Source organism: Melanerpes formicivorus, unplaced genomic scaffold (assembly GCF_026170545.1).
Source record: "Melanerpes formicivorus ecotype bairdi unplaced genomic scaffold, bMelFor1.0.p_v2 SCAF_29, whole genome shotgun sequence".
Taxonomy (NCBI): domain Eukaryota; kingdom Metazoa; phylum Chordata; class Aves; order Piciformes; family Picidae; genus Melanerpes; species Melanerpes formicivorus.
In genome coordinates, this window is record NW_027142381.1 from 2697300 (window position 1) to 2717671 (window position 20372).

General features: G+C 56.0%; 1 protein-coding gene across 5 annotated transcripts in view; it reads right to left on the reverse strand.

The window, feature by feature from the left end:
- The window catches only part of GTF2IRD1 (GTF2I repeat domain containing 1), a 74856-nt gene extending 55073 nt beyond the window's left edge, over positions 1–19783 (reverse strand). For 4 of the 5 annotated variants that reach the window (XM_068154460.1, XM_068154464.1, XM_068154463.1 and 1 more), the window contains exon 1: positions 18098–18435. In XM_068154460.1, coding sequence (XP_068010561.1) covers positions 18098–18103 — 6 coding nt within the window. In that variant the 5' untranslated portion in view covers positions 18104–18435. Of the gene's footprint in view, positions 1–18097; positions 18436–19690 lie in introns of those variants that run through there. The other variant, XM_068154461.1, reaches the window with a different exon arrangement.
- Between the last annotated feature and the right edge of the window lie 589 nt (positions 19784–20372).

Sequence of the window (20372 nt, forward strand, 5' to 3'; positions counted from 1 at the left end):
GGATGGTGACTCCACCACCTCCCTGGGCAGCACATTCCAACAACTCTCTGTGAAGAACTTTCTCCTCACCTCGAGCCTAAACCTCCCCTGGTGCAGCTTGAGACTGTGTCCTCTTGTTCTGGTGCTGGTTGCCTGGGAGAAGAGACCAACCCCCTCCTGGCTACAACCTCCCTTCAGGTAGCTGTAGACAGCAATCATGGAGCATGGTGGACACTCCACTGCTGCCCTCCCACCACTCTCCCACTGCCATGCACAAAAGCCTTTTCTAGCACAAACTCCTAAATCCAGCATCCCAAAGGGCGCCATGTGCTCACTCAGGACTCACCACACTGGGCTGAACTTGTTGGAGCCTCTCCCCATGCCCACTGTTTCCTTAGGCCACCCTTGCCACCAGAAATAAAGGGCAACAAATCCTTTCTGGGGAATTACTTTGTTGGCCAAGCCCAGTGCAGAGCAGGGGACGCTGTGAGATGGCAACAACCAAATGCCCAGGAGGGACCAAGGGCATCCTGCATCTGCTGCTGCTTACATTGCTTTCTGCCAATACTGGTTTTGAACTGAACTCAGTGGCTCATTTTTTTCCCCTGCAGCTGTACTGCATCTTAAAAATGTAACCCTGGCAGTTTTTTACCACACGAAGCATCTCCTTAAATGAGGACAGCAGGCCACTCAAAACCATTGCAGGGCAAAGCATCTGACAGCCAATGCCCTGAGCCAAGCCCACAAGCACCGGGTGGGTGCAACAGCCACATCCTCCAGCTCAGCTCCCATATCATCAGCTACACCCCAGGGCGACAAGCTGGAGGACACCGGCACAGCACCAAGGAAAGGCCACTGGCACCACAGAGTGTGATGGCAGCAAGGGAGAGGTGAGAAGCAGGGGAGAAGCATGGATAGCCCCAAGAGACGATCCCAGTGCTCCCCACTTGTGCTGTGGACATTACAGAATCACAGAGTTACTGAGGCTGGAAAAGACCTCTGAGATCATCAAGCCCAGCCTATGACCTAGCACCACTACATCAGCTAAACCATGCCACCAAGTGCCACATCCAAGCTTTCCTTAAAGACCTCCAGGGATGGCAACTCCACCACCTCCCTGGGCAGCCCATCCCAGTGTGTTGCAGCATCCCCAGGAAAATCCCCTCCCAAAGGATGTTTGTAAAGCCTCCTACTGCGCGGGCTGGCTCCCAGTTCAGGGAGCCAAACAGGAGCTTAAATTACCAGCAGCTTTGACCATTCAGCACCTTGAGGGGAACAAAAGAAAACCCTGAAAGATAATCAGAAACACCCCCAGGCCATTGCAGCAGCCCTGCCCACAGCTCCACACAGGAGGGGCTGGAAATTATCCACTGATTCCTGTTTCCAGGAAAGTTCTGCCTGTGCTTCAGTTGTGCTGGGGGAGACCACAGGAAGCACAAGTGAGCCAGCATCCATTCCAGCAAAATAGATGAAATATATGAAATATATCAAATATTATAAATACATATATGTTTTATCTATCTATAAATATATATCAGTATATATGGAATATAGATACTCAAATATTCTTGTGTGTATATATATATATATATATATATATATATACACATACACACACAGAGGAATATCTGAGTATAAATAACCCCCCAACTATTCCTCTGTGTGTATATATATCTATAAATATCTATGTCTATATCTATCTATCTATATTAGAGGTAGGTCTTGAGATGGACTTATCAGCCATCTCCCCTCCTGTGGAGAATAGAATAGAATAGAATAGAATAGAATAGAATAGAATAGAATAGAATAAACCAGGTTGGAAAAGACCTTTGAGATCATCAAGTCCAACCCATCACCCAACACCATCTAATCAACTCAACCATGGCACCAAGCACCCCATCCAGTCTCTTCCTAAACACCTCCAGTGATGGTGACTCCACCACCTCCCTGGCCAGCACATTCCAATGGCCAATCTCTCTTTCTGGGAAGAGCTTCTTCCTAACATCCAGCCTAAACCTCCCCTGGCACACCTTGAGACTGTGTCCTCTTGTTCTGGTGCTGGCTGCCTGGGAGAAGAGACCAACCCCCACCTGGCTACAACCTCCCTTCAGGTAGCTGTAGAGAGCAAGAAGGTCTGCCCTGAGCCTCCTCTTCTCCAGGCTAAGCAACCCCAGCTCCCTCAGCCTCTCCTCACAGGGCTGTGCTCCAGACCCCTCCCCAGCTTTGTTGCCTTTCTCTGGACACAGCAAGTCAACATCTTTCCTAAACTGAGGAGCCCCGAACTGGACACAGGACTCAAGGTGTGGCCTAACCAGTGCTGAGTACAGGGCAGAATGACCTCCCTGCTCCTGCTGGCCACACTATTCCTGATACAGGCCAGGATGCTATTTGTCTTCTTGGCCACCTGGGAGATGGGGGGACATCCTGGGATGCTCTAAAGCAGGGGAAGGCACTGCTGGGTGGGAGCCAATTAGGCTACCAGGCAGCAAACAGACTTTTGAAGGGAGCATTTGGGCTTCTCGGCCACCCAAAGCAATTGCTGAGCCACAGGACATCAGCTGCCACATTCACCTGGCTCCATTCCCACTGGGACTGAGGGAGCAGGACCAGCACCTGCAGCCCATGTGGTGGGAAGGGATGCAACACAGCACCCAGCTCATGCATGTAATGATGACCTGCATGAAATGAGACAGTGATTGTATTTGTAATTGCCTTTTACTCCAGGAGGGCATATTTAAAGGGGATTTAAAAAAATTACACCACCCCTGGAGGACATTTAAGCAATTAGCCCTGGCTATCATTAAACATGCTTTAAAATCCACAAGGAGCCATCCTGACAGGAGCTGGAGGGACAAATAATGTCCTCTGCTAGTGCTGGGACAGCATCTCCCCACCAAGCGGGGTGCTGGTCCCCAGTGTCCCTGCTGGCGGCACTGCATCAGGACAGGACCCACACTAAGGGCTATCTCCCTGAGGAGGAAGGACCACTGACTCAGAAGGTATTTGTCTGCCCCACGACACCTGGGCGCCTCCCGAGGTCCCTCTTGGCAAGTGGCTCTTCTTAGCAGCGAGGTGCCTGGTGAGCTGGAGCTGCCTGAGCAGAAAGCCCTGGAAACCACACAAACCGCAGCGGGGCGAAAGCCAGGGGTAGGCACCAGGCTTCAGTTTCACCTTGTGGGTTTTTTCTGATCACTTAAGCAAACACCAGCATCAGTGGAGCCAACAGAAGCAGCCAAAGCCACCTCTGGCACAGGGGCACCAGGGCACGGCCCCATGCTCACTGAATAACCAGCCCTGGGCTTTTGTCACAGCGATGGAGACTTCTGCTCTGTGCAGGCAACTCACTCGCAGCATGATGGCCTCGACCTGCCCACGCCACCCAGCTACACCCTCATCCCTTATGCCAAACTCAGCATCAGCCTCTGACCCCTGTAGCTACATCCTCTCCATCCCAAGCAGGCATGGGGTGATGAAACAACTCGTGCCAGGGTGGTTTGTTGCTTCACTGACGATGCTTAGTGAGCTGTGTGGTCAGCCCTGATGCCAGCAGTACAGCAGATAACCACGGTCTGGGACACCCCAGCCCCATACACCTGGTCCAACTGCCATGGCTCTCCCCAGGGCCACAGATTGTCCAGTGTTTTCTTTTGTCTTGCTGCTTTTCAAGCAAATAGCTTTTTGTACAAGTCTGAAAGCAGCAGTGCTGGGGGGCAGCCTCTGGCACTCTCTACCACTTTGGCCGAGCGTGCCAGCAGACCTTACTGCACCGAGTCCTCCAAACCTTGTATTTTCCCCCAGCCCTTTCCAGCCAGGTAGCACTGAGCAGAACAGGCTCCCACCACCAGACAGCTCCTCCCTTGTTTTATTTCCCAGCAAAACCCAGGGCACCTGCTGCAACTGGAAAAGCTCCTCATGTACACACTGGCACCACAGCATCACCACCTCAGCTCTGCTTTCCTGGGTAACCTGATTCCTGCCAAGGTTTAGTCCCACTTGGACAAGAAGTGAAGAGCAAACCAGGAGGGAACGTGTCCCACCACAGGAATTCAGCTTTCCCTCCCCAGGCAGCACGTTCCGTTCTGCTGCCGCCTCGGTTTTCTTAAGCCTGGCCTAGGCCCGCGCAGATCCAACACAGTAAAATTAGAGCAGGCTTCTGTCTGGTGCAAAGAGAGACAGATGAGGATCAAGTGCCCTTCAGAAGCTGCGTCTCATCTCCCCCAGGATAAACACTTTCATGTCACGGCGGCTGCTGGGGGGGATCTCTGCCCGCGCAGCTCGGGCGGCGCAGCTCTCAGCTCCAGACAAGTTTCCACGCCGCAATCTCAGGGCAGGCAGGCGCAGGAGCTCTCGCTTCCAGCAACTGCCTCTTCATTTATTAAAGAAAAGAGAAAAACAAGGAGGAGGGGGGGGAGAGGGGGGAGAAAAGAAGTGTAACCGGAGCGCTCCCACCATTGCAGGGGAGGGATGCTGTGAGCATCACGCACGGAAAGCAGCTGAGGTGGATCCTGACCCAGCAGCCCCACACGGGTGGATGGGGGCAGCCTCATGGTACCCGACAGCACCTAGCCATGGGGACCTGGATGTCTGCGTGGCTGCCAGGGTCTAACTTCCCACCCCAGGGGAATGCTCAGCCCCCAAACCCAGCCCCTGGAGGGGAGCTCAGTACCCATTCCTGCAGAGGCTGGACAAACCCCATCTCTATATGGTTCCTAGAAGGAGAGGCGGGCAGCGAGGACATGGATCCGGCGTCCCACGCGCCAGGGTTCAGGTTGCACTTCCCAGAATCGGGTGACTGGGGGAAGCCAAAATTAGAAGGCGACTAATTCTGCCCCTCAGCACATCTCCTGCACCACAGCAACTGCTGACGGGCAACAGGGCGTCCAGGCTGTCGCAGGAAGATGCCACAAGCCCTCGTCTCAAGAGAAAATGAGATGAGACAAGCCTGGAAGCCACAGGATACCACACAAGGCAGGTCCCGAGCTTGCACCGACCTGGGTGCTCAGCCCCCTCTGTCAATACCTGGGTGCAACACTGCACACTGAGGAGGGCACTGGGACAGGGGGAGGAAGGGAGGTAGAGTGCCAGGCCGTGGCTCAGCAGGGCGTAAGCTAACACTGGGGTTATTTAAAGCCCGAGTTTGAGCAGCGTTCAGCTACTGGTTGCGTGATCAGGATAAAAAATCGCAATCCTAATTCCTGGCCCCCCGGTGCCTATGGCAACTGGTATCCGTCTCCTTGGAAACTAATCTCGTGGTATTTGAACAATGTACCAAGGGCCTTTAATCTCCCAAACACTGTAAATCTTTATTCTAGCCTGCTCTCCTCCTACCCCAAGAGCCAACATAAAAAGCCTGTTGTTTTCCAAGCAGTCACCGAGAGCCCAACTTGAATTTTATATCACAAAGGCACATGGGGTTTTGCCTTTTTGCCTCCCCCCCATTTTCCCCCCTCCCCCTCTAAATTAAGGAAAAACCCCATGTGCACCGTGCCCACAGGTGCTGCAGCACGGGTCCCACATCCCAGTACAAGGTTTGCTTCCTTTAATGTCCCGTCCTGGCTGCCGTCCGTTTGTGCGCTCACCTTCTGCCCGTCTAACTGGGAGCTGCTCCAGTTGATGATGATGATGATGATGATAACAGTAAGAGTTATTATTATTTGGAATTAAGTAGCCAAAAAATATCCTCAAACTGCAAATATACAAAGCCACAGCACCCAGGGTTGGGGGGGTAAGACGTTTACACCGGCTCAGCAGAGGATGGCCCACCCCAGTGCTCACTGCGGGAGCAGATGCCAGCGGGCACCTTCTCTTGCTCCTCAGCACTCAACCCCGATGCTTTTTCTCTGCAAAAGGTGATGGCACCAAGCCCCCAGATTCTGACCCTATCCCCCTCCAGCCAACCCCAGCTCATGGCCACCACTGCTCATCACCTGCTCTCTGCTCTGCCCAGGTAATTACCTCTGTGTAAGGAGGTCTCTGATAGAGAGCCGCTACCTAATATCATTATGGTTTACTTTTATCTCTAATATTTCTCTCTGGTTACTGGTGTCTCAGCATTGAGTATTCCCTCTGTTGCAGAATGGGCTATTTGCTAATCCCAGGCCTGGCTCTCTGCCACATAAATAAGCTCAATAAAGAAATAAAATGGCTTTCTAAAAGGATGAAAGGAGGCTCAGAGAGAGGAGCATCCTGAGCTCCAAGCTCCCCGCTCCTGCCTGCTCCCTTCTCCATTATTTTGGTTTGCAGAATGAGTCGGAAAGGCAAGAGCAGATCCCAGGTATTCCTGGTGCTTGCTGTCTGCAGGGAGCACATGTGCTGAGAGCTGGTGCTGGCTGCACCTTGTCACCTCAGCTTCACCACAAATCCACCATTGCTGGTGGTGAGTCACCTGCCTGTGCAGGGCGCCCAGAATCAGGCATCCTGCGTGGGCAGGTGTTTCACCACCAGCAATGGAGGAGCCACTGGTAAAGCTAACTATGCACCCACCCTGGGATGACCTGTGAAGGGAATCAGGAAGAGGAGGAAGGTGGCCAGCAGCTGCCCATGTTGTCCAGGATCCCCATTTCCTTCCCAGGCAGCCTCTGGCAGTGGCACCAGCCCTGAAACCTGCTGTTTCTCATGCAAACCCTGCCATTACCTGCCACTATCAGGGCTCGGCATCACTGCCAGCTGCCAGACACAAACAGCCGCAGGGTCTGGTCGGCCCCCACCCACCACATCATCACCCTCCATGGTGAGACAACATGCCTGGAGCCACTGGGTCTGCATGAGGATGGCTCTGGCTTCTCTGAGCCCTGGCATCATTGTCGGGGCTGCAAGGCTGCATCCTGCTGCACTGCTCCTGCATCCTGGGAGCAGCATCTCCAGAGCCGGGGAGGGAAGGGGGGTCCCCAGCTCACAGTTGGGCTTCCTAGTGGCTTGTAGAGCCTGTACCTCCAGCCAAGGTGTCTCCTATGGCATGACTGTCCCTACAGCTCTTGGGGAAAGATCTGCTGGTGTCTAACAGAGCTTGTGCTGCACATCAGAAGGTTTCCCCCTGCCATGCTCACAGGGGCTTGGATTTTTTAACACCTGAGCACCATGAGTCATGCCACAGCCCTGCCACGCTGGGCAGCTGCCAGCAAGGGACAGGCAGACAGACAGATGAGGACAAACCCACACCCACAGACGGCGATTACACACCTGTGAGTCCCCAGATGCCAAGTCCTTAGCAATGCCCCCACTCCTCGGGGCTGCGGAGAGCTGCCCATGTACATTGGTGCCTTCACCAGGGAAGGGCAAAGCAACATCCCAGGGGGGTGCCTGGTGGAGCTGGGGTCCTGCCTCACCAGCAGCATTCGGGGTGGGGGAGGTGGCAGGTGGGAGCGGCTGATAGCCAGCGACTGGAGCCGTGACTCAAAGGCTGCCCAGGTCAGCGTCAGCCCCGGGGAGCCCTGCGAGAACTGCCCCAGGCGGGCCAGGATCCAGCCCTACAACACAGCCGGGGCCTCTCCCACATGCTTCTGCTCAGAGTCACTCCAGGACAAGGCAACGCTGCCACTGCCACCTCCTCCCTCCCGGGACATACCAGCGCTCAGGCTCTAACACGGTAGCCTGGGACAGAGTTTCTCTTGAGGCCCCCAAAGCACTCAAGTCCCTTCTCTCCAGCAAACACTTGCCTGGGATCAGCCACTTGCCAGAACCTCAGACACCAGCCCACTCCTCAGCTTCACTGGTGGGCTGGTTCAATTGCTGACCCCATAGCCACCTTGCCCTAGTGTTCCTCACCCCATTTCAGGGTGGTTTAGCAAGAGGGATCAGTCAGCTGCCATGTACCTCAACACCAGCACAAAGGGATAACCCCAGAGCATGCCAGTGCCCAGCCCTGAGCCCTCACAGTGCCGGCACCACCATGACCACGACAGGGCACAGCACACCGGCACGGGGTGGTGGGAGCCTGAGGTCTTGCAGAAACACATGTTCCTCCCTGCTAAATTCCAGCTTAATTCTCATTTCCATTGTGTTATGAAACACATTATCTGTTGAAACTAAGTCAACAGTTGTTTGCATTTACGTGTAAACACAGCAAATGTTAGGAACGGGGCCAGCATTCGATTTGCATACGAAATGCTGCCTGCACTGCCCTCTCTCCCTGGCTTCTCTCCATCCCTGCAGTTAAAGACAGGAGGATGCAGAGAGATGGTGAAACCCAAGAACCAGAGCAGCCCAAGCAGCAATAAAAAGAAAGAAATCCTTGGTTTTCCCCCTCTGTTCTTTGCCGTGCAGCAAGAGAGAAAAACATCGCTTGGAACCCACACACCGCAGTGCCGCGCACAGCCCTTCATCCTGGGCCCAAACCAAGAACCGCTTCAAATTCCCCCTGATAATGCACATCTCGTCGGGGGCTGCTTTGCATAGCACATAAATATTTATTTGCTTTTAATCCTGCAAAGCAAACCTGCCTCGTGGCACATTTCCCTTCCTCGGCAGCTCTGCCGCCCGACGGAGCACCGAGAGCAGCGGCGTCCCACATTCGGAGCCTGCTTTAGCTGCCAGGGCAGGGAAACAAGCACCCCAGAGTCCGGCACCCACCACCTCTCAGGGTGCCCAGGGCGAGTTTGGAGGGTGCTGAGGTGGCTGTAAGGCAGCCTGGTTCCTCCTCACTGGGGAATGCAAAAGCCTGGCTTAGGTTGCCCCATAAATAACAGAACCTAAGCGCATGGACGTTGTGGTTTGCATGTGGGACGTGGCTCGGCGCTCGTTTAGCTCCAGGACGGTGATGCTTCCAGCAGAGGTGATGGCAGCCCCTCAAAACAAAAGGTTTTGGAGGCTGTGCAAAGGGAGGACACCATGTCACAGGGAAGGCAGAAGGCATGCAGATTATTTTTGGGACTCACAGCGTACTTTTCACACGTGCCCTGCCAGGTTGAAAAACGAAAACCAAGAGCCCTCTGATGTCTTCATCCATGAGGTGGCAAACAAGTGGCTGCACCACCAGTGATCAGCACAGGCTCTCCATCACCCCAAATCAGGATGCCAGCCAGCACAGACCCATGCCCCCAAACCCTGCTGAGACCCATACAGCCTGACACACCACAGAACTTGGAGGAACAGCCAATGACAAAGAGGTTTTTCAAGTACCAAATCACCCCAACAGCCTCCCAAGCAACCTCTTGCTTCAGGCAGGGTGGGAAGCAGAGCGCTCACCCGCATCAGACTGCGACTCACAGAGCCTGAGATGGTGAATTAATTATTGATCAGTTCCCCTTTCGTGGGTGGCAAGCAATCAGTGAAGGGGCACCCACCACTCAGCAGCACGGATGCCAAGTCTAGCAGAGCCAGCAAGCTCTCAGCATAGCTCTTCCTGCCACATGCAGCCACAGGGCAAGTCAATATTTAAAAGGAGAGTTTACTTCAGCCACTCTGCCACCCTGCCTCACCCTCAGTGAAGCTGCTAACGTGGGTGGATCCCAAAAACCTGATGAAAAGCAAAATGATGTTGCCCCCTGAGGTGGAAGAAAGCACTTTAACCTTTCCCCAAAGCCAGTGACCTGAAACTAGGAGGGGAAATGGCCCTGGTTGCCGTACAAGAGGTTTCCCCAGACACTGAGCATAATCCTACATCTCTCCAGCATCTTCAAGGAGCTGTTCCTGCAGCCCACACCCACGGCTCCTGGGACATCAGCAGGTCCAAGGAGGGGTACTGCTCCATCCCCATGAATACCTCTCTCAGGCCCCTGCCCAGTGCTTTGTGTAAAGCCCCCCAGAGAGTCACTCTGGCTCTCCCCAGCATCATTCCAGCTACTCAAAACACCAAGGGCAAGCCAGAGTCATTGAAGCAGAAAGCAAAATCAATACCAAGAAGGAAGGTTCTGGGCTTCGATGCCTTCCGTAGCATCACTGGTGAAAAACAGGTTAGTGAGGAAGTGAGGGGGGGAGGAAAGGGCAGAAGAACCCTTGGCACACCCACAGCACAGAGGTTTAAGAGGAACAGGGTTTGCCCTAAGGTTTTCCATAGCCATCACTGATGCCTTCTAGTCAGGGACCACACAGAGGGGATGGAAACCCAGCCTTGCACCCCTCCATGCCTGATTCCACTATAGGGAAGAGGAGGAGGAAGAAGAGGAGGGAAATCCCAGCACTGCATCCTGCCTCCCACCTGGGCAATGCCAATATTCAGCCCAGCTGCTGCCATTTTGCTTTTGGGGGGAGTGGAGCTGTAGGAAGGGGGCAGATGGGGACAGCCAGCACTGGGAGGGACAGTCACCCTCCCACTGCTCTCCTCGCCCGCAGCCCTGACAGGAGCTATTTCCCTTCCTGCTCTTCTGGTCCTGCACCTTCAGCTGCCAACGGGCATCGGCTTCCCTGCCCCAGTGGGGACAGCAAGTTAGAGGAGCTGGGCACGTGTCACACAGCAAAGGGATGAGAGCCCTGCATCAGAGGGAAGCTGGCACCGTGGAGCATCCCCAGCAGCAGCTACCTCCCCAGCAGAGAGAGCTCTGCATTATTTTTTCATCACCAGGTTGAAAATACTAAAGGATGCCTACGTGCTCCAGCGCATCGATGGCAACCCAGCACAATCCCAGCTGTTAAAAATAGCCCTTCCCAGGAGCACGGCTGCCAGGCAGCCACCCACAGGCACCCTTGGCCCCACGGGAACGGTGCTCTCCACTCCCATCCATCAGCATCACCGCGCCAGGTCCACAGCACAGCGGAAGGTCAGCGAGCATGGAAATAACGTATCTTACATGCAGGGCAAGGGGGGGAATGAAACAAATCAACCAGAAATCAGGAAGAAAAGATGAGGGGGAAAAAGATATTCAATGATACCTCTGCTGCTAGGGCAGAAAGAAATCAAGAGGAAGAAAACGCATCGGGCGAGGAAGCCACAAGCCAAGCAGGCTGCTTTTAGGCAGCGTTTAAAAAGAGGAGGGGAGTCGTGGTGCTCCGAGGCATGGAGGGGAGGCAAGCATCAGCCTCGCCGGCAGCTCAAGTGGAGGAAACTTTTGCATCACTGCAGCAAGGCTGGAGCTGGCTTTTCTGCTGGGGCGCCTGGCGCACAGGCAGCGACAGGGCTGGATTTCTGCAGGTGTGTTTCCCACGGAGATAAAGACCTTGTTTTTCAACAAGCGGCAGCATCGTACATAAATTACAACGGCAAACATGGGGAAACAAAGAGGTTTTCAAGAGACAGCGTAATCCTCGGAGGGGCGGCGCGGGGAAAGCCGGCGGGTGGCTGCGGGAAGAGGATGCAGGAGGGGGTGTGGGGCTCATTTCCTTCTCTCCCGCACCCCCCACCGCAAAGCAATAAACCTTTGGGCGGGGGGGGAATTAACCTACCTAAACGATAACTATTTGAAGGGCTCTGGAGGGAGATGGGATTGGATGTTGGGCTGCCTGCTCTGCTCAGCCCTGCAGCAGGATCCAGCAAGGAGCCCTGGGAAGGGCATGGGTGGGTGCTGGATGCATCCTGGAGCCAGGTCTTTGCTCCGGGAGCTTCCACAGGGAGGGCTGGGGTTGTACCACACCGGCTCACAGGACTCTCAGGTCACGCTCACCTCTCTTGGATGTCTTTTTCCCCCCCTCTCCTCTCTTCTTAAATAAAACAAATAAATAAAACCTGACACTAATTCTAACGGGTTTAATAAATGTTTAATGTCCTGTTAAAGGTCACCCGCCGCAGATCTGTACTGCCAGCACATGGGTCCCTTGCTTTGAATGGTGCTCTCTCACCACAGTCCCAATGCCCAGCACCGTCCTCTCCCTGGCCAGGTGTCTCTCAAGGAAGCCATCGGGCCCAAAACCTGCAGCAAACCCCCCTCTATCCCCCACCACCACCACCTTTTGAGGTAAGCCCCCAGCCAAGCTTCACCTGGGAGCACAGAGGTGGTTTGTGTTTTTGAGGGTAAACCCACCAAGTTCTGACACAGGGTGAAATGCTGTAATACCGCTTGGGGGGTTTCTAGGCATTTGTCCCCAGGAAGAAGAGATGAAATTGCAGCCTGGCCATGCCCCTAAAGGGTGCAGAGCAATTTATTTTCAGTGATCCTCCTCTAATGAAGCTAATTTATAACCTTGTCAGAAGGTGCATGCAGACTCGGGGCACCGGCGCAGCTCCCTTCCCCCCACCTGCCTTTCCCAGGATGAAAACCTCCAACCCAAACCCCAACCAGGATGTTTATTTAAGGCCCAAAACCCCAAAGGCACTTTAAACAAGCAGAGTTCCTCACATATTTTGCCGACTGAGCACGATCCTTCCTGCTGTCGATTGCAAAAGGGCTTCCTGTGCCCGGGGAGGTGCAGGGTTGGGGGGTGGGTGTCCCTGCTGCCACCAGGCCAGGGCTGTCCCACCACTCCAATGGGAGCAAAGATGATGCTGTGGGATCCTGGGATCTCATGGCATCTCAGGAAATCCCTGTGAAACACAGCATCTCTACACACCAGCCTCTCCATGGCTCAGCAATGTGGTGACCCAGTTTTTAGGGGACTTGCCAATGACCCTACCACCATCCCAAGAGCCCTACCATGCTCTGATGGAAGTGGTCCTCACCAGCTGGAAGAGCTCAACAGCTCATCCCCCACGATGAGGGAGGAAACCATGGGAACAAAACCCTTTCTCCATCCATACCAACCACTTCTGGTTCTGCTAGGGTGTGCAAGACCCACAGCAGACACTGGCAAGAAGGAACAGGGGAGAGGTGGCATGCCAGGCAGCTCTCCACCCCACTGCCAGGCAGCTCCCACCCCTCTGCCAGGCAGCTCCCACCCCTCCTCCACCAGGCAGCTCCCACCCCTCCGCCGGCACCGAGCAGCAGCACCTCAGCAGATGGTGGATCGTAACATCATTATATTTACCTAATGAGACTGCTTTATTGTAGCCCTCCAACAACCAAGTGAGAGCATCCAAAGGTAGCATCTAAAGCCCATCTCCTGGGCTGTGACAGCCCAGGTGCCCACAGAATTTCCCTCTCTTTTACATCCCTGTATAAAGTCATTATTTCAGAGGTCATCTTAACACACCCAGTCCTTTTTTTTCCTCCCATGCTAGACCAGGTGTGAGCTGTCTGCAAGAAAACTAACATCCAGTTCCATGCTTCAAATCCTTCAGAGTGCCAAGGAGTGGAGCTGCAGTGGCCACACCATGAGCACAGAGGGATCAATCCCCAGTCTCCCTGACCCAGGACATTGGCTGTGCCAATGACAGAGTTCCTCCGGGCGAGGACTATCGTTCACTGTTGGCACAGCAAAAGGGGTCCCAGCCTCCTAAATACTACTGCAATCCAAATAATACAGATAATTCCCACATATTTAATCATTACCAGAGCTCTGGGTAGAAATGATAATGAGGCCCCTACTAATTAGGGAGACATAATCCTGCCTTTCCTACAGGTTTTTCCATCCCCTGCAACGAAGCGAGCAGGAAACCGACCCGAGGAGGAGGAGTGGGACTTTGATGGGAACTTCAAATAGGTCCCAAAGCCCAACAGCAGTGGGCACAGCACCCTTGTACTGGTGCTGGGGGCGATATGCCAAAATACCCATGCCACAGGGCTCGGTGCCAGTCCAATCCCAAATGCAAACCAGCCTTCAGAGTCCCTTTTGGGAAGGTCTGAGCAGCAGCATCCATCAGGGAAAACCCCACCCTTGCCACACACATCCCTCTGGCATCTCCCCCCCTGCAGTGGGGTACAGACCAATCGTCCAGCAGCTCATCCCAAAACTCATCCCAAACCTTCCAGCATCCCAGAGCTGTCCCTGGCAGCGGGTGGGCAGAGGAGGGCAGCGCCTGCCTTACCAGTGGAGCTCCCAGGTGCTGTCATGGATGTGACATGCCACACGTGCTCCCCTGTGCCAAGCACTTATGAAGTGGCCAGGCCTAATTTGAGGCACGAGGCTTGACGCTAATTAGCACCGAGGCCGGGTTTGCCTCTTTGATCTCTGTGTGCTTGTGAAGGGGGCACTGCCCACTTCCAGGGAGCCACCTCCATCCCTGGTGCAATGGCCAGAGCCGGCCCCACCAGCCAGAGCCAACCCCTTTGGAGCCGCCAGGCTGGAGCTCCAGCAGCCGATGAGCAACCCAGCGGCCAGTGTCCCCAGGCAAGGTCACCCCACGCAGGCACTGAGGTTTCCTGGCCAGGAGACACATCCACACAGACACAGCTAGAGGTGAAGGCAAGACATGAACTTTGCCAGGACCTGGGCCATGCTCATCCCCACGTGCTACCCTTCAACAATGGGTGAAGCACCTTCCTGCACAGCAGCTGGGCCAAACCACAGAGGTCTTCTTCACCCACTGCCATGGTTTCATTCTCCCAGTGTTACCTTGCTCCAGAGGACTCCCTCTTCACTCACCACTTCTCCCCAAGCCAGGCTGACTGCCTCTGCATTCTTCTAACCAGCAGTTACCAGAAGGAAAGCTTTGAGGTTTGGGGATTTTCAAGGTATTTTAGCAAAGGAGAAAGAATCTAAGGACTCCTTGATGGCCTCATCACTTGCACAACCCATGGCTGGGATGCCTCAGCCATGAACAGGACTTAGCTCCATCCTCTCTACCAAACACCTTCTGCTCATGTGAAAGGGTTTTTCAGCCTCACTTCAAACTCCCCCACAAAGCTGCTGGTTGGCAGGCCCTGGGCATCATGCATTTCTCTTGGAAGCCTGCAAACCCCTCCAACTTCCATCCACCCATCACAGGTGGAAGTTTCTCCTCCAGGAACATCCCAGCTAAGCAGGGCACACAACCCCTGACAGTGATCAGCACCCACACACATCACCAAAAGGCAAAAGAAATGCTCTGAAAAGATGAAAGGGCTACAAACTGTCTCACCCACCAGTTTTCTTCCTGGCCATCCCAGCCTGATCTGTCCAGCCTGATCTAGTGTGGGGTGTCCCTGCCCATGGCAGGGGGGTTGGAACTAGATGATCCTTGTGGTCCCTTCCAACCCTGAATGAAACTATAAGCATCTATGCCCCAAAGCACCTTCAGAGCTCCTAGCTTTCACTCTGCTTGTGGGGCCCCAGGAGAGGACCTGCAGCAGGTCCATGGTGCCCACCATGAGCCTTTGCACCCACCCACAACCACATGGATGGCTCAGGGGCACAGCCAGACCCTGGCACATCCCACAGGGGACATCACCTACGGGCAGAGGATGTACAGGTTTGTCCCCTCATATCTTCTGGGAGAGAGGTCCCAGGCACACAGGTGGGTGCTGGACCACCCCTGGGTCCACACTGACCTCCCCACTGGCTTCTGCTCCTTTTGATGCTGCAGATTTAAAGAAAATGAAGACACCTCACCTTCAGGTGAGAAGAGCTCTGAGGGAGGAAGCCCTGGTAAAGGGTGATGACATCTGTGTGGACACGCAGCAGCAGAGCAACGCTCATCACTGGTCCCCTGCTCTTCCTGCTGAGGTTAATTCTCTTCCTCAACCAGCCAGACAAGGCAACATGAAGCCAGAAACTCCCAGAGAAGCTGTTTGCGTGCAGGAATGTAAATCCCACCTCAGCACAGCCTGCTCCCAAGGAGGGGATTCGTGTTCCAAAGGCTTTTCTTCAGGGCACATTCCCTACGGGAAAGCCTTGCTGCTGCTGCTGCTGCTGTACTCAAGTCCCTCAGCAATCAGCAGCTCCTGAACCAGGATGAGACACGGGGACATTCCCACAAGACTGATGCCCCAGATGCTCTGGGGATTCCTCCAGCAGCTCATCCCAGTCCACTGCTACACCACCACGGGGCCACCATGCAACAGGGCCAAGTGCCTGCCTGGACTCACATTTTTCTCCTGGGCTGGGAAGCAAACTCAGCCAACAGGGCTGCACTAAGAGATGAAGCACTGAACTGGCAAGCAAAAAATCCCAACCCCCCCATTCCATAAAGTCCACCTGGATGCTGGCCACCACACAGCCCTGAGCCTCCCACAGCTTCTGACCAGGCTGAGGCTCCTGACCTTTCTTTCTTTTTCCAAAGACAATGTTACAAGAGATGTAAATAGAAGTAGTCCTGTGAAGGGACAGGCTGTAACAGCGCAGAGCAAGGTCCTGAGAAGCCTTGCTCCGGTTTGCACAGACCTGCTACCTCCCCAGCAGACCTCTGGCCAGGGCTGCTCACTGCTCCCAGCCCCATGCTTGGGCCAGCATCCTGGTGGACACCAAAGGCCCTTTCAAATAAATTAATCAATAAAGACATTTTTTTAGCTCCCAGATGGAAATCCTCATCCTCAGAAAGGACTCCAGTAGGTCCTTCCCTCTCCTCCTCCCTGACCTCAAGGGGAAGGCATCTGGTGGTGGAAAACCCACTCCATAAGTCTTCAGCATCTGCCTCTGCTCCTTCCAAGTCTCAGAGGTTTATCATTGCCAACAAGGTGCAACACAAGCAGACTTGGCAGGAGCGCCAGGAGAAGAGCATGGACAGCAACACAGCACCCTGGCCTCTCATCCCCTTCCCCAAAACACCATCCACCACCTACCCCCAAGCCCAGCTATCTGGGGAGCAGCCATCCCCACCCACACCTTTTCTTCCATGCTCAACCATCACCACGTCCATCTGCCACAGTCATCTGCAAACAGCTGCTGGTGGCACCAGGAACAACCACGGCACTTGGCCAGTGGGCAGGGCAGGGTGCTGCTGCCCAAGCTGGCAACAGCCAGGACCAGGCCCTGCACCCACCGCAGGGGTTAGCCCTGCAGCAGACAACCAGCTTGGGAATGAGCCTGGATGGCAATCAGAGGCCCTCCACATTCCTCCAGCCTGGCTGCAGGGGTGCAGCCGCTGAAATTCCCAAAGGAAGTACAGGGCATTGGTAATTGCCAAAAAAAATCTGAGCTATTTCCTGCGGGAGCAGCAGATGGGAAACCCCCATTAGCTCCAACTGCAAGAGGTCATCTCTGTGGGTCTGGAATTTTGGGGCTTTGGGTGGTTTTCTTTGCACCCTTCCTTTGAGCAGAGCATCACTCAAGTCACATGTGATGCACATTGCGTGGGACAGACAGACTTGTGCCCTCCCTGCTCGCCCCAAAGCCTACTGTCCTCATCACCTCCTGCTCCACCAAGGTCCCACCAGATGCCTGCCAGCACTGTGCTGGGCTGCCAGCAAGGGCACCGTGTCTCTTGCCCGGGCTGGTAGGGCAGGTTCCTTCCCTTCTCTCCCAGCTTCTCATTAGCAATCCTGAAGGAGCAGCCGTGACCCAGGCCAGCACCAGTGGCTCCTCCACCAAGATGTGAAAGCCCTCCTAGGAGGGACAGCAGAGACAGGTGATGGTGGCCACCAGCATGTGTCCCCTTCGTCACCTCCTGGCTCCTGACAGCACCCTGCACAGGCAGCTTTCCAACCCCTTCCCCTGCACCCAGTGGTGATACATCCTGGGCAGGCTCACCCCAAAACCATGGCCCTGAGAGGCAATGCCAGCTCAGACAGCAGTGCATGGGAAAGCCAGTGGCACAGCCCCAAACTGGGGCACCCGTCCCTGGCAGTCACCCAGCACCCCAGGCAACGGAAGAGGAGTGGGGGACTCATGGGTGACCAGAGAGCCCAGCTGCTCTGCCACAGCTCAGAGACGACTCTGACGTGCGACCGGCTGGTACGGCCCCGGTGGTGGGTACCGGGGCTCACTGCTCCCTGCTCCAGCAGCAGAGCCCACGGGCTGTGGCCTTCAGCACTCAGCCCCTTGCCCCCCGGCAGGGTTGGTCCAATGCCAATGGCTGCTGCCACTCCTCATTTCAGAGCAAGCACTGAGGTAGTTTCCACAGGAACAGGGAATTCCATGGGCTTGGACAGGCACCAGCCAGCAGTGGGTCTGGCCATGCTGGCAGGAGCAGAGACCCAGGGTCCTCTGGAATTAAAGGCACTCACATCCATGGGATTTTTCCCCGGCTGCAGCACCTCCAGCAGCTCCAGCAGGAGTGGCTCAGGGAGCTGAGACCCTGAAGTGGGGGCTCCTGTCACACATGGGTCCGAGCTGATGGCCCCAGACAGTTTCAACGTCCAGAGCTTGCACGCCAATGGGTAATGGATGCAGCAAGAGATCGAGTGACCAACCCCAAAGTGCCCATGACACTCAGCCCCATGGCTGTGCAGCGCTGCTTGGAGGCACCAACATTTCCCAGAGCACTCTCACCCAGCTGTGCCTATGCACCCAGGATCACCTGCATGGCACCGTCGGGTCCGGGGCTCGCTCCGGCGCAAGGCACATTAATAGGAGCGCTCCAACCTACAGCTTATCCCAGACAAACCCACCGCCGTGCACTGGAAGGACAGGGGCACTGCCAGCCCCAGCAGCAACTTTCTCCCCATCACGCTTGTCCCCGCACAACGAGAAACCTCCACTTGTCCCCAGCAGCACTGAGGAGCCACGGAGGATGTCCATCCCTCCACCCGCGGTGCCGAGGCTGGGTGGGAGCCCAGCCGGAGCCCCGAGCGCTTCGTCAGCTCAACGCTGCCGTTCTATTTCCAGCCGCGCTGCCGCCTTTCCCCACGCCGGCGGAGAGGGAGCCGAGCCCCGGCAAAGCTCCGCTCCCAGCTTCCCCTCCAGCCCCGCACCACCGGACGCGGCCGGGGCAGGTGGCAGCCCTGAAGCTGCCGTAGGAGCACCGTTGCGGTGATGGGCACCAAGGGCCAGTCCGACATACCCTGCCCGACTGCCCCAGCACTATCGCCCCCATCCCAGCCTACTGCCCCAGCAACCCCCTGCCTTACTTCTATCTTCCCAAGCACCCCTGCAGCACTATCATCTCCCACCCCTAACGCCTTGCTGCCTCCTGGCATCACTCCACACACCCGATGGACCTCTCCAACCTCAAGCCCCACCAGCACCACTAGCATTCCTCCCCCCGCCCCCCCCCAGCTCCAATGAACCCAATATCCCGTCCCCCCACAAGTCTCCCCAAGCTCTCTAGCTTCCCAACATCCTTGCCAGCTCTAACACTCCCCAGCATCCCCCCAGCTCGACTGCCCCCCCAACAACCCCCAGCCTCGATACCCCCTGCACCTTCACAGCCCCATCGTCCTCCAGCAGCCCTCATGTCCCCTCAGCATCCCTCCAGCCCTATCTTCCCCCAGCATCCCTCAAGCCCTAATACTTCCCTGCAACCCCCAGCCCTAATGAGTCCAACAGCCCCCAAGCCTGGATGCCACACTGCACCTCTGCAGCCCTACTCCCCCGCCCAGCACCTATCCTCCCCCAGTACCTCTATTGCCCCCTCACACTCTCCCAGTCCTAATGAGCCCAGCATCCTCCCCCCACTCCCCAACCCTTGCTACTCCCCAACATCCTCTCAAGCCTTGATGGCTCCCAGAGTCGCCCCCCAGCCCCGCTGTCCCCTAACATCCCCCAGGCCTTGATGCCATCCTGCATCCCCATATCCCTATTACTCTCCGGCAGCCCTAATGCCCCCACTGCAGCCCCTAATCCTATCACCCCCCTGCACCCCCGCAGCTCTAACACCCCCAGCATCTCCCCAGCATCCCCCCAGCCCTACCGCCCCCCAGACGCCCTAACGCCCCCCTGCACCCCCCAGCCCTATCGCCCCCCAGCACCCTCCTAGCCCTGTTGCCCCCAGCACACCCCCCGCAAGCTCTAACGGCGCCCCCAAACCCCATCCCACCCAGCATCCCCCCACCTCGCATGTCCCCCGGCGCTCCCCCAAGCCTAGGACCAGAGGACGTGTATGGGGAGGGGGAGACCATAAGGAAATATGAAGGGGTGAGGGGGGGGTGGGGGGGGCAAAACTTTTCCTTACCGCGGGCGGCTGGGGCGCGGCGCTCCTGCCTCCCCCGGCGAGGCTGCGCGGGAGCGGCGGGGGCGGGCGGGCGGGGGCCGGGATGGAGCCGCCTCCCGCCGCCTCCCGCCGCTTCCCTCCTCCCCGGGCGGAGCCGGTACGACCCGGTGGGGGCTTAAAGGAAAGATGAAGGGAAGGAGGAAGGGAAGAGGGGGGGGTTGTGCGTGATTTGTGGGTTGGTCGGGGTTTTTTTTCCCCTTTTTTTTTCCTCCCCAGCCCACCCCAAGGTGGGGAGCAGCTCTTTGTTCTGTAATCCCAGTAAAAGTGCCAGCCATTCGCCCCGCCGCTAATCCCAGCCCCGCTCAACGGCACCATCCATTGGCTGCCATTTACATACGGGATTAACCAGCCCGATAACCGGACGGGGGGGGGGCAGGTTTAGGAACGGGGGGACAAACTGTGTTAAACGCTTTTACACCGCGCCGAGGCTGTGCCGAGCCGTGCCGAGACGACGCGGCTCGGCACGGCTCGGCACAGTCCCGGCGCGGTTGCCCAGTTGGCTACTGGGGGGACTTGTCGCCACCTGTTGGTGTTGGCATGGCTTGGCTCGGCATGGCATAGCTCGGCGTGGTTCGACTCGGTATGGCACGGCACGGCTCATCAGTGCACGGCTGGAGGTGGCACAGCTAGGCTCACCACAGCA